Source organism: Barbus barbus, assembly GCF_936440315.1.
Source record: "Barbus barbus genome assembly, chromosome: 27".
In the NCBI taxonomy this organism is placed as follows: Eukaryota; Metazoa; Chordata; class Actinopteri; order Cypriniformes; family Cyprinidae; genus Barbus; species Barbus barbus.
In genome coordinates, this window is record NC_136755.1 from 25,558,882 (window position 1) to 25,575,799 (window position 16,918).

The following is a 16,918-nucleotide window of genomic DNA, read 5'->3' on the forward strand; positions in this document are numbered from 1 at the left end:
GGCTCCTCCAATTCTGGCAGGCTAGAGGGCCATTGGTCTGTGCAGCTACACAAACGTTATCAAATCAGGCTTCAGTATCAGAGTAAAACTTGTGCTTGTTCCCTTATCTCTGGGAACCAAGGTTACGTTACAGCTTGGATGCAGTTGTTTTATTATTGCATCTCATACTGAAACAGTTTCTGTTATCTTTATTTTATTTTTTGATGTTACAGCACCTTTTTAACATCCATCAGGAAAAAAACTGTGGTATCAGTGAAGTGAAACTACAAAAGTATTATTGATTTTATTGACCGCATTTAATAAATGGCCTGAGAGGAGTGTAAATAAGTCTATTCCTCACAGGCCATGCTGGCTGCCTAAAAAAATAAAAAAATAAGTGTGTGAGTCTATGTGTTTGTCTTGATGTGGGAGGAGAGTGTGATGGTAACATATAACTGGTGTTTCTGAATCTGCTCTTTTTGTTCCCCTTTTCTTTTCTTTTTTTCTAACATTGGTGTTATTTAACAGAGTCATCCGCCCTTCCCTACCAGGGCTGTTAAGAAAAACGTCTCAACTAGGTAAATGTCAGCATGCTTTGTTTATTATGCGTTTCATTAGTCATTTTGTGAATTGTTCACAATTAATTTGACTGAAAATATTTATAAATGTCTTTGTGTGTGCGATACAGTGTAGAATGAATGAATGTTGATCCTCATCTTTTTAAAACGGTGTTTTGGTTTTTCAGATACTTTGAGTAGCTACATCTTATTAATTTATCTTTAACTGAAAGTAATTTAATTGAATTGAAAACATAGGAAAGTGATTGTTTTTTTGGGTGGCTAAAGAGGCCAAATTCTGTCATTTTTTTATGACAGATCACTGTGTATTTTTTACTATCATCATGATTTGGAGACACTTTAACTAAATATATGTTTATAATGACTTTTTATCTCTAGCTTCCTGCTTATTTGTTTGAAATTTGTGTAGTATAACTTGTACTAAATCTAAAGATAATATTTGTAGCCTGCATCCTTCTGGAGTTGATTTCATGATTTTTACTCCTTTGGATGTCTTGTAAAAACTGAGATTTTTACAATTTTGTAAATGTCTATGCAACCAGAACACCAAGGTTGGTATTTGACATATTTATTTTTTTTATTATCTGTAAAGCCCGTGAAAAGCAGACTGTTTTTCAGTGTAGTTCAGTGACGGAAACTGCAATAATGTAGAAATAATATATTTGTTGCACTCCAAATATCTAGTGGCTTTAATGTGGCATCATTTTGTACCTGAAAAAATTGCAGTGATCCATCAACTGGCAAACATTAGTACCCTATATGTGTTTCATAGTCAAATGCGTGTGTAGATAAAACACTTAATTCAGCTAAAATTCATATAACTTAATTTAAACTATTTAACATATCAGTATTCATAAAGGAGGGTAGAATATCTAATAAAGTAATTTTAGAGAGAAACAGAAGTTCTTCTCAGCTCTCTTTATATATATATATATATATATATATATATATATGGTGAAATACTTGAGAATTAGGTTTGCTTTTTCTTTCTTTTTTGGCCATTTGATTGGATATTTTGTATATAATGTGAAGACATTCAGACAGTTTACACTGAAGTGTCCACATAGTTCTTGGTGCTTTGAATTGTTTATTAAATCAGAGCCTTATAATAAAAATTCCTCTTTATTCTACTAGTTTACTCTCTCTTGTTCAGCCTGCAGTGCAAATGGCTCCTCTGCTGTTGCTCCTTTGTCTTCCCATTGCCCTCTGTTGTGAAACGGCCCCTAGCACCGAGTGCGAAAAGCTTCCCTTCGTACCTGGGTATAATTTGGTGGGAGAAGGCTTTGACGTTGTGCGAATGAAAACCACCGGAGCTTTTGTGGTGGATGTGCGGACCTACATGAGCGGAGGAGAGCATGGCAACTGCACTCTGTGTGAGAACAAACTGCTCAACGAGAAGCAGAAGTTGCCAGCTTCGGTGGTCGATTGGCGGATCAAGGTGCAGTGCCGCCGCAGCCTCAGCGCCAAGGTATATGACTCGGCCAGCTCGGTTATCAAGGACACCACCAGTTCAGCCAGTGCCAGCTGGAAGGTCGGGCTGAGTGTGCCCCTGGTGGCAGGTGTGGCTGTTGGTGGGACACATTCACATTCGGCCAGATTTGCCAAAAGCCACACAGCTCAAGACAAATACTCCTTCACAAGCCACTCCTTCTCCTGTCGCTACTACGCGTAAGTCCTGGTATATATGTGCGTGTATGTGTGATTTATTTTTTTTTGGCCACTTGCAGTTGTTTATTCACCCTTAAAAATAAATGTTCTTTTTGGTTCTTTATGGTTCCACGAGGACCATTTAACATCTAGTTTTTAAACTCTTTTGTTTAAGTTTTCCAATCCACAAAAGGTTCTTTACACTTTCAAAAATAAAGCATCCAAAATGGGGTTTTCACAGCAATTACATAGAAGGAATTTTTAGTTAATAGTTCTTATTAAAATAATTTTTTTTTTCTTAGCGTGAAGAACATTTTAATATTCCAAAGAACCTTTTTCCACTGCAAATAACCTTTAGTGCATTGGAAAGTTTTATAGACGGCAAAGGTTCTTCATGGAACCATCAGTGCCAATAAAGAACCTTTAATTTTAAGAGTGTATAGTGGAAAAAGTTTCTTTAGATTATTAAAATGTCCTTCAAACAACAAAAAAAAATATGTTCACTAAAAATGTTCACTAAAAGGTTCTTTGGGGAACCAAAATGCACACTTATTATGAAGAGAAACCCCCTTTTTTGCTGTTTATTGAAAGAACTATTTAAAAAATTATTTTCTATGATTCATTGTCTGTTGCTAAACAATGATCTCGGTAAGTAATGGACATGTGATGTTCAGCTTCAGCATCTGTGCATATGCATATCAAGAATATTCAAATCAGAACATTAGGGTTTACAAACGTACTTGACTACCCAGGATTAATTGTAAAGTGTAAGATCAAATATAAACTCTGGAAGCCTGTTTTTTTCTGTCATTGTAGAAACATAAAAATATGTAATTGTGGGAAAGTTTAGGAAATAGGAAATGGTTAAAAATAGTGAAAAAATTCTGTATAGACAAAAAATCCATCAGTTTTGAAAGTTGTGACTTGTAAAAATGATGTGATCTACACTCAGAAAAAAGGGTACAAAAGCTGCTACTATAGGTTTACTTTAGGCACTAATTAGGTACCAATATGGACCATTTAGGTACAAAGGTGTATCTTTTGAAAAGGTACCATCCCAGTGACCGCTTTTGTACCTTTTTTCTGAGAGTGTAGAGCTTTATACAGTGTCTATCCCTCATAGCCTTATTTTAATTTTAAAAGCAGTATGTCATCCAATCTGACTATAAATGTCTATAAAAGTCACAATTACCTGTTTGTAATTTTTATCACAGGATAACCCAGCATTACATTAGTCTGAGGTTTGGACTGACACTGAAGCATGAAAACCCAGTCTTTCTTCTCTTCTTTCACAGGTTTCGTCTTCATACTCGTCCTCCACTGACCAAAGAATTTTTGGACTCCATCACTTCACTTCCTGCTAAATACAACAGCCAGTCAGAGAGCGCGTACAACCATTTCATCTCAATCTATGGGACACACTTCTTGCGGAGAGTCGACCTGGGCGGCAAGGTACATTCAACCACCGCTGTGAAGACCTGCCAGGTTTCCATGAAGGGTCTGTCGGTACATGACGTGAGCAACTGCTTATCGGCGGAGGCATCTGGCGTCATTAAGGGCGTGAAGGTGAGTGGGCAAGCAAGTTACTGCAAAGGCAAACAAAAGCAACTGGAGAGGGGCAACAGCTTCAGTGGCTCCTTCTCCGACCGAGTCACTGAAATACTGGGTGGCAATGGTGAGCAGCAAGACATCCTCTTCAATCCAAGCAACGTTAATGGTTATGACGTGTGGCTCAAGTCATTGAAGAAAATCCCTGGAGTGGTTTCCTACACTTTAAGCTCATTGCATATGCTGGTGAAAAACGACCCAGCTAGACGAGCCAGTCTTCAAGCGGCCATCAGCAAGTACATCACAAAAAGTGCCATATCTACTGCTTGCCCCTCTAGCTGCAAAGTGGGCCATCGTAGCAATAACTGCGCATGCAAATGCAACGGTCATCAAAGTGTTGATAGCAACTGCTGCCCGAGTAAGCCAGGAGTGGCTACGTTGACCGTGACCGTGTTGAGTGCTGCAGGATTATGGGGAGACTATTTCTCTAAAACTGATGGTTATGTGAAAGTGTTCTACGGAAACCGTGCATATGAGACCCCTGTGATTTGGAACAACAATTTTCCTCAGTGGAACTACAACATTAATTTTGAAACTGTGGATCTGACTCAAAAAACGTACGTGGTTATGTTCACAAAACATAGGGTGTGTTCACACTTGTAGTTCGGTTCGTTTGGTTCATCTGGTCCGGGCCAAAAAGGAAAATGATACGTTTGGTTCTGGTCCGCTTAGCGTTCACACTTGCATTTTTGACAGTGAACCTAAAGATACCGAATCTGAAGGCACAGTGATACGTTCACAACCTGATTGATCGGGTTGAATGATGTATATTTCGTGACGGAACTTGCCGAACACCCCAAACAAAAGGAAAAGGTGCATTTGACTTAAAGCAGCACTGCCGGTGAATGACATCAAAGCTTTAAGTCGCTTTAAGTTGAATATACCTTCTGTTGGACTAAGTGCGCTCATTTTTGCGTGTGTATGTTTGTATTTTTACCACCTGCGAGCTCACAAAGAGCTCATAAAAGGCAGTTTACCTCCTCATTTGCCCTCTGCTCATTTTGATTTGGATATGCCGCTTGTTCTCTGTCCTGTTTCAAGATGCGATCATTACTTCCTGTTTTTGGTTTGTTTAGAAGTATTTGGTCCATGTTGCGTTCATTTTTCATTCGAGCCACACCAGAGTTCATTTGGAAGCGGACCGATACCCATCTTTTTAGCTATCTCGGTCAGCTTGTTTGGTGCGCACCAGGGTTCGGATGGCAGTGTTCACACTTACTCAAACGAACTGCACTTACAGAGCAATCGCACCAGAGTTTGTTTTAATCGAATCAAACAAGACAAGTGTGAACGCACCCTTAATCTTCGTTTCAGTTTCAGTCATTAAATGCTTCCAAAATGGGTGATAACATTTGTAGAAATACCTGTTATGTTTCATATCATGTCTATGCTCATCTTGCAGGCCCTTGCGATTTGAGGTGTGGGACCGTGACAACCGGTTTGATGATGATCTATTGGGGAAGAACTCTCTTGTTCCAAGCCAAGCAACCAATAAGAAGCAGTCATTTACTTTAAAGCATGGTTCTTTTTTGATCTCCTACACTGCAAAGTGTGGCCCAAGTCTTACAGGGTCTTTCTGTGAGAAATACGCTCCTACACCGGGTGGTGACGGTACTCTAAAATATTACCAGCCCTTTGGCGGAGGACAGCCCATTTCATTTAAAAAATCCAAGGATTTTGGAAGAAACGTGTCTTTTCTGTAATAATACAACAACTGCAGAATGTAAAGATAATGTAAAATGCTGATGAAATGCCTATAAGCTATTTGAAATTTTTTGCAAAGATACACATTGAAAACAGTTACTATAATTCAAATAACATTGACTTATTTCTAGATAAATTTACAAAACTTATTTCAATAGACATAAGATTTTTTTGTAATCTTTTAAATGAATTTCATCTGATTCTCATATCTACATTTGTTTTATAAGTGCATATGTATACAATAGCTATCATATTAAACAAGAACAAGAACAAAAAAAGAATGCTTTCAGATGCAATAAAAACTTTATTGAAAAAAAAAAGATTTATATTGTTGTCTCCGGTGCTCACTTCAGTCAAACTTTAGGTTGGCAGCTGCTTATTTCACTCATTATAGTGGGTGAAATGAGGTCTGTGAGCAATAACAACAATTAAGTTGTAATGTCACAGAAATAGCATAAAACAGGTACTGAGGAATCATGAAAGTGGATGTTTTTTGGAAAAATTAAAAACACACTTGATTAGATTATGTTCATTAATAATGGTTTTTATTCAAATTAATCACTTTCAAGGCATGCCGGTAAAAACAGCATGTAGAAAGCGATACCTGTCACCTTCCTAAATGGGGATGAAGACAAACAAACGCTGGTGGTTGTGCAAGTAAACTAAATGTATCTATTCTTTATGTCTAAAGATTTAATACATTACATAGACTGACATACTTTGATATAGATTTGATATAGATTACATTTACATTGTCATTTAGCAGACGCTTTAATCCAGAGCGACTTACAAATGAGGACAATGGAAGCCATCAAAATCAATTGATATGCAAGTTCCACAGCAAGTCTCAGTTAGCTTAATGCAGTACATGTAGCTAGTTTTTTTTTTATTATATAATAAAAAGAAAACAGATAGAATAGAAAAAGAATGATATGCCTTTTTGCATTTGTTAATTGTATAATAAATAAAAAGATATAACAAACAGATAGAATACAAAAAGATTAGAGAAGCTAGTGTTAAAGGTTATTCATTTATTTATTTTTAAGAAAACAAGCAGGAACTTCCAGTGAGCCAAACAGCGCCCTCTTTAGAAAAGCCATGCTTTACACAGGCTGTATCTCCTAAAGGCCTTCCGCTGTTCAATTCAATCATTTAGACCCAAACCTACCAAAAGCTGGTTTGAGATAATTACTGCTGTTAAAGACCTTATTTAAAATAAATAAATAAAAATAAAAGTTATCTGATTTGATAATGCACATGCCTATTGGTGTTTAGAGGGATTTATAAATTAAAAGCCTTGTGGTCAACTGAATGAGCACAGATGACTGATGAACATTTAAAGCATTAAAAGTGTCACTGTGCAATGACATTTAACCATATTTTATGGATGCTGCATTAATTTATTTTTACAAAAGCATTTGAAAATATATGAAAGAACAAAACATGTAAAATGTAATTTAATTGTACATGGACAAAACTGTTTTGTGTATATCTTCCTCTTAGATTGGGATGTCTTTACCAGGTTTGGAGTCATTTATGGGATTAGCAAAAAAGGTGTTTAATTCTTGGCCTTATATCCTTTAAACCAATTCCCGCTGTTTACATTTCTGAGCTCTGCAGGGTCAGGGCAGGGAACTGGGGCACAAAGATCCATTGAAGATCCCTCCCACCCAGATAATTTCCTCTGGGAGATGTTTCAAGTAGTTCAAACCAAGACCAACAGATAACCACACTGCCAATGCTATGTTCCTGCTCAACCGGGACCTCAACAGTTGCTAAATACTACAGAAAACAAATGTAATTTCTACATTAAATAGTTTAGTTCAGGCAAGAATAAAAAAAAAGAGCATTAGTACTAAGCTTGTAGAATTTAAAGTTTGAACTTATAAGTATATTTTACTTGGAATTGTTTGTTATTTTTCAAAGATTGTTTAAGTAAATATCAACGTCATGATCCCATTGTTCCCATCATGCACTTGGGCATGAATAATTAATAAGGTAATTTTTTTGTTGCTGTTTTCGAGGTGTATTTACACTGTTTTATGGTTGCTTTTGTTGTTAGGTTAAGTAACTTGCTGTTTCGTGACATCTGGCGTTCATTTTTTACTCAAAATGACCCATTCATACTCAAACACTATTTACTGATTGTGTCAATTCAGGTCTCTGTGTTCATTCAGTTAATAATTGAGTCAACATATTACCTTAAAAAGAATAACGAGCTGTCTACTTCCTTACATACGTGATTGTAACTTAACCACTTAATAGCCTTTTTTTTTTTTTTACAGTGCTATGTTGAGTAAAACTTACAAACCGTGACTGAGGGAAATGAGTATTGCATGGTAAATTAAGTAGAAATTACTCATCAAATTCTACCTGACCACGTTAAATTTACTTATTTCCTTTGCTAATTTTTCATAACTTAGTTAAGTAGATTTGACTTAATTCCGTATTTAAATTATACTGTGCAAAAACATGCAAAATAAAAATGAAGTAAATTTAACTTCTTGTTTTTTTCAGTGTCTATCTGTAAGCTTTGAACATTTATACACATGCTTTAATGTCAGCATGAAATCAAAATTGACCATGTTTACTTTTATAATGCATATTCCTTGTCTTGATTTGTGGTCTTCGTTTTTTTTTTTTTTTTTAACATCATTAAAAATATTTATATTAATATTAGTACTGATGCTGTGTAAAGAAAAATAATCTTTACATAAGAAATGACATAAGAAAATGGTGAATATCAAGTTTCTAATTTGAATTGATTTCATTCATTTAGCGTGAAGATGCATATAACGTTTGAAGTAAAAAATAAAGAAATAAATGCTGAAAGGCACAAGAAGTCCCAGACAAAATTTGCTAAAACTTAGATAATGTTATGTACCCTAATTGATAAATCAGAGAGCTGATCATTTCAGGCTATATTAAAAGCCCCAGGCGCCGCAGCATTGGCTGCCCACTGCTCCGGGTGTGTGTTCACGACTGTGTGTACACTTGGATGGGTTAAATGCAGACCACAAATTCCCCACCACATACCACTTCCCTTTCCTTTACCTTGGTACTTGCTCAAAAATAAAATATTGCTCATCCCTAATTCCCAATAGATACATTGAAGTCCCACATTACATTAAGTTTCTTTTGGAAATACATCATTATAGTAAAACAGGTTGCAATTCATGTTGCCTTTAAACACCTGGAGTCCTGGACACTCATTTTATTTGCTCTATTTATATTGTAGACGGAGGTATTGACTGAGTTAGTGTACATGTCTCGTTTGTTCACATCATAACTGTGACATAACTGTACCTCACACCTCTAATGGCAAATAAATGAAAAAAAAAAAAAAAAAAGATTTGAAAGGTTTATAATGGCTTTATGTTTTTCAGTTGTGACCTACTCCTTATTTCTTTCTATTACAATTAAATAGATCCACATCGATCATTTCGTCGGGCCTAAAAGAGGCTCCTGCTCTAAAACAAACTACAGTTCCCTAGTATCATGGGGACCGCTGCGGAGACGCGCAGTACAGCAAGCGAACGGAATGGGGGAGGGGCGGCAGGTAAAGTGAGACGGAAGCGCATGCGCAGAAGCGCTCCAGCCCTCTGCATCGCTCCCCTCCCCCCACCTCTTTTTTTTTTTTTTTTTTTTTTGCAGCATCAGTACCGCGTTCGGAATCGCATTCGTGTGCTGGAGTCAGAGCGCGCTGCGGGGCATCACTGCACCGCCACGGAGGACACACCATCACAGAAGCAGGAACAGGGAAAAGGCAAAAAGGCGTGAAATAGAGCAGAGGGGGAAGAACAGGGCGCCCTTTTTTCCCCTGAAATCACCTAAATCTGTGGGAAATTAAACAGGTGCCAGACATTCGCTAATCATAAATCCACGAACGCAGCGGACATCTCAAGAGATATTTTTGGCCAGCACGGCGGGGAAAAATGAAGGATCGCACGCAGGAACTACGAAGTGTAAGTCTGTATTTCTGATGCTTTATCCTTCATCTCCTCCCATCTCCTCCGTCTCCTCACCGCAACCGGGCGTCAGCAGCTGACATCTCACTGCTGAGCATTTATGGGCATAGTACGGTTTTCATACATTTTTCCTCACTCGATCACAAATGTAACCGTCTGCCACATCGCGCTTATATTACAGTTTTTAATAGCGGCTCACACGCGCGCGCCGTCCCATGTGCGATGGATCGATTTATCGATCAAATCGGGTTATATGGCGTAATTCGCGAAATGAGCCCCCCTACATTAGCATGCATGCAAACAGACTACCTTTGATACATGTTGCCCAGGAGTGTGATCTGGGTATAGACGGCTGAGGATAGTTAGTCAGCATCCTTACACTGATACGCACCATCCCTATATATAATTCTATGATCACCGCATCATTAATTATTAACACCGATTTTTTTTTGTTAAACGAAAATAGCATTCACCCGTGCCTTATTAACTCTATTAGATTTTGCACCGGTGAATTTTGTGCATCTCCTGGGCGCATGTACATCTTCATCGGACGCGTTTGGATCGTTGGGTGGGATTGCAGCACGCTTTGTTCCGTTCTTAGCCGCGATGTTAAATATGAAAGGGTGTAATATTGTTGCATGCATCGCCCGATTGAGCTAAACGAATACAACATGGCCGCCAAAGTATTCCTATTTGTTGTCGCGACGGTATAGCAACTTAATTGCTTATTTAATTTAATTTTTTTCAATAATATCGAAGCTGGGCCTTGAGACTTTAATGCGTCGCCCAGCCTCTACGAATTTTCCGTCGCCGTAGATCAATGAAATATCGTAAAGGAAACGCCTGAACCTAGTGTATGCGCGTGTGATGCGCTCTTGCTAGGGACCGAAGGGGGGGTGGGGGGTGGGGGGTGGGGGGTGGAAGGAGGTGGGGGATGTAAGAGGGATATGTACATTAACATGTTTATAAAAATATATATATATAGGCCTATATATATCAGCAACTTCACAACCCAACCCAAAGACGCGCGTCTTCTTCATCCGCTTCATCCTAAAAGTCATTCGGACCGGAATCAACCCAAGACTTCCCTTATTCCCCCGGAGACCCGGAGCATCTGATATCAGCATTTGCTTATCAGACGCAACGTAGAAATGTAATCTACAGATAATTGGATTTGGAGAATTCGCAATTATATGTATGCTGCTGCCACAGTGCTTTTAAACATATATAGGCTATCATTAGTCTTGCTTCTAAAGGTGTTAATGGCTCAACGCGAATCTGATGCGACATGATTGGGCAATAATCACATTTTATGTAATCGTCAACATCACTGTGACGTATTGGTCGCGCGGTGAGGGAAGTGCACGGGTTACTTGGACTGTGGGCGTGCGCAGGGCGAGCGTGTCTATGCATAGCTGAGACGAGCAAGGATAGATCAGACGGAATTCATTGACCTTGCCCCTTACAATATTATGTTTCATTTGTATAGGGGAGAGATCTGACATTAAATGAATGAGTGTGATTGAATGGGATAATTGCAGACTGAAGTAGCCTATTTCTCATGAAAGCCGGGTGGGGATGCATTATGTTCCAACAGTGGCAACATTTCCAATATTTCACATTATAAAGACTGACTCCGGTGAAGAAGTCCACATAGCAGCTTCGTTCTGATAATTAGCACACTTCATTTATTACGATTGCACTGGCAACGGCCAGAAGGAACCTGCAGAAAATGGACCACAATATCAATGGCAGATCATTTGGATAATAGGCCTGTGGAGACCGGGGCTAGTTGTCACGCAGAAGAAGAGCTTTATCTCAATACCTATAAAGTCCAAAGTTCAATTAAACAAATTTGTACTTTGGTTTCAAACACCTAGATGAATTTTTTTATTTATATTTTATTTAATATAGAATTTATTTTACATAATAGCCTAAATGTTGGTCAAAAAAATTGTTTGAAATTTTACTCCTTTTATGATGTTTAATTTATGGTTTTGCATTTCGTAATTCTTTTACTCTTTAAGTATAGCCAAAAACTATAATAGGCTATAATGTTAGGTTATATTGTGACAACGTACTCCTTATAGTGCAACAAGACGGCTGCTCTATCACAAAAGGTCAATATGTCTTCATTGAACCTTTTTCTTGGCAGAGGAAATGTTCGATAGCTTTTTTGAAGCCAAGACTTTAAAGCATCAGCAGCATATACTGAAACTGACATGAGAAAATAAATCTACCCTAAGAAATATTCACCAGAGTAAAACGGGTGATGACTAGCCTCAGTCTCACCATATATATGTTTGAGATAAAATGATAGTGTGACTAAAACTATATCTTACGTTCTACAATAAAGAAGTCATTTCATGAGTGATGTCTTTTGAAAATCAGATATGGTTCATGTCAGCGTAAGTAAGTGCAGCATGCATGTAATAGATTTACTAATAGATTGATACTAAACATGCACAATGTATTGCTGTGCTTCACTGTACCCTGTGATGTCCTTGAGAGAGGCAAGGTTGAATGTCTGTGTCTCTCGGCCTTTCTCTCTTTCTTCCTCTGCCTCTCAGCTAACAGGCTTCAGCGGGAAAGCCATGTTTAAAACTCCTATTGTAAATGATACTGGCTGTGAATTGTACATTATGGAATGTGAAACAACTTTTGTTGTGCCTTCAGAATTAGGTATGTTAAAGGGATCATCATTTACTCATTCCAAACCTATGTGACTTTGTTGAACACAAAAGATGATATTTTGAAGAACTGACCAAACGGTTTTGGTAACCATTGACTTTTTAGAAATACTGAGACGTTTCTCACAGTCTCTTTAATGTTCCACAGAAAAAAAGAAAGTAAATGACAGAATTTTCATTTTTGAGTGAGGTATCCCTTTAAAAATAAGTCATCATGTTCGCAGACTCATAATTACCAGATATGCCAAGATGTTGTAGCTTGTTAGTTTAAGCTCCATGTTGAAATATTGCAATGTTTGAGAATACTGAATATACTCAGTCTGACTGTACTGATGAACTTTTCTCAAATCATTTGAAGGTTGGACATGGTTTTCCACATGATATGTATACTTCAGTTCGCTGGCTAATGAATGAGTGAGAGAAAAAAACCAGCACGTTTGTTTGATGTTGAGTGCATCAAAATGAATCAACAAATGAAAAAGCAAGCAAAACAACATGAAAAATGTATGCAAATGAGTAAGTACCAATAAATTAGGACCCCAGTTAATATGTGTTGGAACCACTGACTGTTGTCGAGTGTTGAATTTCACAGTATTTCAAGAGAAGATGGCATAAAGAATTAGTTTTTTATTTTAATATGTTTTGCATCTAACATGATGTCCAGTTAATAATTTGTGATAGTAATAAACCACAGGTGTGGTTTTACTGAAAGTTGGCAACCTAATTTACTCAGAAGCGTCAGGAAAGCAAAGATTATGTGGCATCACATACTGAATCTTGCCCAGTTTTGTCCACAAAAGGAAAGGCCAGACACATTGTGCTAATTGATACTAAACGAGTGCTAATAGAGCCCACAGAATACAATTCAGCTGCAAGTATGACCATAGGTTATGAACTCTAAACCGCACATTTTGAACTGTAACTTCATTCACAATTCTTAGAGAATATATATTTGCTCCTTAAACTGAACAAAATCACTTCCTTTTGATGTTTGTTTATATGACCAAACAAAAATAACTAATGCATATCAGTAGATTTATATCAAAAAGAGCAGATTTGGTTGCAAATTGATTTAATTGAATATGTCACTTACCAGGGTTCGCCACAGACCAGAGGAAGCGTAATAATATAATGAACTTAAAAGGTTTTTTGAGTGACGGAAACAGAAAGTATGCATACAGTGCATATTTGATTGCCAAAAATATGTTCTAGATCACTTCGGCCTAATATAATGTATAAAAACGGCTGATTTGTGACTTCTTGCAGTTGATCAGTTGCAAACCTGTTAGATACTCAAAATAGGTTTTTTTAGAGCGTGTGGGGGATTAATTCTTTGGACAGATGGGATAGAAGCAGGGAACCCCGGTTGCTGACGCGACACACAGAGAAAGTATCAAAATGATGAGCAGCGAGCAACGCTACAGCTGACTGCAGCCAGAGCTGAGCTCATGGGGAAAGTGAACTCAGTAGGTGTCTTGTCAGCCGACGGAGTCGGAACAGGTAGATAATAATTGTCAGAGAGAGGGAGAGGGGAATATACGGCTACATATGTTAAGTTGGCCGCTGCCCAATGACAGATGCAACAGATAGGTCACGATAGGTCACGGATGGAAGGGAGGCGGTGGCTGTGTCCAAACTGGAAGAATGAAGCGCTACAGGTACAGTGGCGGCCAATGAAACTGCAGTAGGGTTACAGATGGAATGAAGTGGAATTTTCCCAAATCTCTGATAGGGGGAATTGGAAGAGGACATAAAGAGTAGAGAAAGGAATAAGCAGTGGTGGCCACAGGTACTGTAGCAGATGGAGGATAAATGAGATGCATCATTAAGACATTTTGTTAGGAGATAAATGAAGGCTTAATGATTCAGTTGTGGGGTTATTGCATTAAATGAACGCCGGGTAGATTTGCTGACGCACAGGAATTGGGTAAAACTGCTTTCTAATAGAATAAAATGAATTTTGAGCACTGGCACTTGGGCTGGGAGCCTAAACTGAGTTGGTTGGCTCTTTTTGCTTTTACAAAGCTCAGCAAAAGGTAGTGTAGTAAAGATTTTCAAAGGTTAAACTGAAGGCAGAATGTTTCAGCGTCAGATGCACAGTTTTTATGAATTTGTTGGTGATTTGTAACCGTGTGGAAACTGAGGATGAATGTTCTGGCAAAAAACGACTGTCAGTTGGAATGGTTAAATATCTAGAAGCACTCTGTCAGAGAATTCTTCACAAACTAAAACTAGATTTAGCAGAACTGTATCCATGGATGTGGACTATAACTATAGGAGCTTTTCATATTGAAGTGAATCAGAGTTTTTAATCTGCTGTTAATACTTCTTTTAACATACACATATAAAAGCAGTTTCCTCATAGTTTTTTAGAGGCACTTTATTCCTGCATGAACAATCTGAGACTAGGATTAAACAAGTCAATCTTCCACAAGATATGACGATATCTGCTAGCATGATTGCTTGTAGTATTACTGTGTAATCTATCAGAGGTCATTGCATTCACAGACCATTGTTGATGGGAATCATAAGAACCATACTGAATCAGCTTTCATGCAACTGTTCTTTTTCTTTAATAATTTCATGAACAATTCTATTAGTACTTGATTCATAATTTAAACCTAACTAGACTAAATTTAAACATTAAAAAAACAATATATGATTTTTTTTTAAATTGGAGTAATCTGTTTTTGATTGTGTATTTTAAATACAAGTAGTTCCGCTGATTCGTTGGGAAACTCGTTAGGCTGATGTGTTACAGATTTTTTATTTTCAATTCAGACCAAACTCAAAGACTCAAAAGAGTAATTTGTTTGCGAAGAGGGCAATAGTGCACTGTATATTTATGAGGACAAGGCAATAGAAAGCTGATTGTCTATCTATCAATTCTTTTTTCTCATTATTGTGGGATATAAACTCGCAATTGCGAGTTAAAAAGTCATCATTGTGAGATATAAAGTCAGAACTGCGACATATAAACTCACAATTCTGAGAAAAAAAAAGTCAGATTTGCAAGTTATAAAGTCACAATTGCATGATATAAACTCGCAATTGCGAGTTAAAGTCAAATTTTTTTTGGGGGGGGGGGGCTAATATGTTCTCAGAATTGCGAGATATAAACTCCCAGTTATGACTTTTTTCTCAGAATTGCGAGATATAAACTCCCAGTTATGACTTTTTTCTCAGAATTGCGAGATATAAACTCGCAATTGCGAGAAAAAACATCAGAATTGCGATTTTTCTCTTGCAATTGTAACTTTATAAATCGTAATTCTGACTTTAGAACTTGCAATTGTGAGTTTATATGTCGCAGTTCTGACTTTATATCACACAATTCTGAGAAAAAAGTCATAACTGGGAGTTTATATCTCATAATTCTGACTTTATTTCTCGCAAATCTATCAGAATTGTCGCAATAACCTTTTTTTTTTTTTTTTTGTTAATTCAGTGGAAGAAACGGGCTTCCATAAAATTCAGACTGAAAAGAATACAATCCAGCTAAAACAATGACTTTTTGCCTTGCAGTGCAGGAAACACAGTCAGGGTACTTCAGTATTCAAATTTGAGATGTATAGGAGTCACGCTCCTCTTTAGTTACTCAAAATAAGTGTTGGGTACATACTTGCATCCAAGAAATTGTTTATCCAAAAATGAAAAATCTGATCTGTCATAATTTACTCACCGTTAATCTTTCCAAACCAGTATGACTTCTTTATAAAAAAAATGTTGGTACTAATCACTCACTAAACTTTATAGCATCACTTTAAGCAAAAGCATCATAAATGTATAATAAAAACCATTACTCCAAATCTTGACCTAAATTTCAGTCTGTTCCTCACACAAATCTACTATAAGGATTCAGAGAGACGAACACATTCTTCACTATATATATTGTTTTCTGTGGAAGAAAGTCAGTCATATAGGACCGAAACGACATTACGATGAGAAAATGATTTTGACGTTTTATTTCAGGATGGACTATTCCTTTAATCTGTCTTAACATATGGGTGGGTGACCACTGGAGTAATTAGATGTTTTTTGTTGGTGCGTTTGTTCGCTCCTCCATTAACAGTCTTGGTAATCACTAAAGAATTTGAAGGGGGAGGTCCTGTCAATAACATCATTAGTATTGATCCGTTCTTTTGTTGATCCATTTTCCTTCACTTTTTTGGCTTTAAAGAACTACACACAAATGTAAAAAGGCATTTTTGAAATATTTACTCCAACATCATTAACACACACAAAGACCTTCACTAGCAATTCACTTGTGTTCATATGACCAATTCTGCTGAACTGTATTTTCACTCACATTTTGCTTAGACATTGTTAGAGTACTGATTGCCCCATGATGCATGTGCAATGACATCTGCATCATACATGATAATATATGTACCACCTGTGGTGCATTATTCACACCACATAATGGAAATTTCATAAGATAACAGGATCATTTTGGCAAGCAAAGTCAAGCATCAACATCAAGAAAGTGAGACTGAGGTCAGGTTGGCTTTAGATTTCATTAAGACTGAATCACACTTTTCCCTTTCTGACCAGCATTGATTTAATACCTTTTAGTCATGCCCACAAAATACCGCCCTGATGGGTAATTTCAATAGATCGGCAAGAGTTGCCATGATTTAAGAGTTACAGGGTGGATTTATGCTTTAAATTGACTGCGGGCTGTGAATGAGTCAGCAAGTTTGTTGTTCATTCTCCAGTGGCTTGCTGTCATTTGAACCAGATA

The 16,918-nt window shown here is 37.3% G+C and overlaps 2 protein-coding genes across 3 annotated transcripts in view; both read left to right on the forward strand.

The window, feature by feature from the left end:
- The first annotated feature begins 482 nt into the window (after positions 1-482).
- On the forward strand, positions 483-5,826 carry LOC306846834 (perforin-1-like). 2 transcript variants are annotated; one of them, XM_079380465.1, is made up of 4 exons: positions 483-557; positions 1,711-2,225; positions 3,500-4,369; positions 5,215-5,826. In XM_079380465.1, the coding sequence occupies exons 2-4, from the start codon at positions 1,723-1,725 to the stop codon at positions 5,513-5,515; spliced, it is 1,674 nt and encodes a 557-aa protein (XP_079236591.1). In that variant the 5' UTR covers positions 483-557; positions 1,711-1,722; the 3' UTR covers positions 5,516-5,826. The 2 variants fall into 2 exon arrangements, with proteins under 2 accessions (XP_079236591.1, XP_079236592.1); XM_079380466.1 differs by having other exon boundaries at positions 535-557; positions 1,692-2,225.
- Positions 5,827-9,171: 3,345 nt separating this feature from the next.
- LOC306847209 (syntaxin-1B) overlaps positions 9,172-16,918 on the forward strand; it is a 55,959-nt gene continuing 48,212 nt past the window's right edge. Inside the window, exon 1 of the mRNA XM_079381032.1 lies at positions 9,172-9,481. Coding sequence (XP_079237158.1) covers positions 9,452-9,481 — 30 coding nt within the window. The 5' untranslated portion in view covers positions 9,172-9,451. The remainder of the gene's footprint in view (positions 9,482-16,918) is intronic.

Excerpts from the sequence above, each read along its gene's own strand:
- LOC306846834 (XM_079380465.1), top strand. The coding sequence starts at position 1,723 with ATGGCTCCTCTGCTGTTGCTCCTTTGTCTTCCCATTGCCCTCTGTTGT. Across the intron at positions 2,226-3,499 it reads TTCTCCTGTCGCTACTACGC|GTTTCGTCTTCATACTCGTC; the intron begins GTAAGTCCTGGT and ends CTTCTTTCACAG. Across the intron at positions 4,370-5,214 it reads GTGGATCTGACTCAAAAAAC|GCCCTTGCGATTTGAGGTGT; the intron begins GTACGTGGTTAT and ends CTCATCTTGCAG.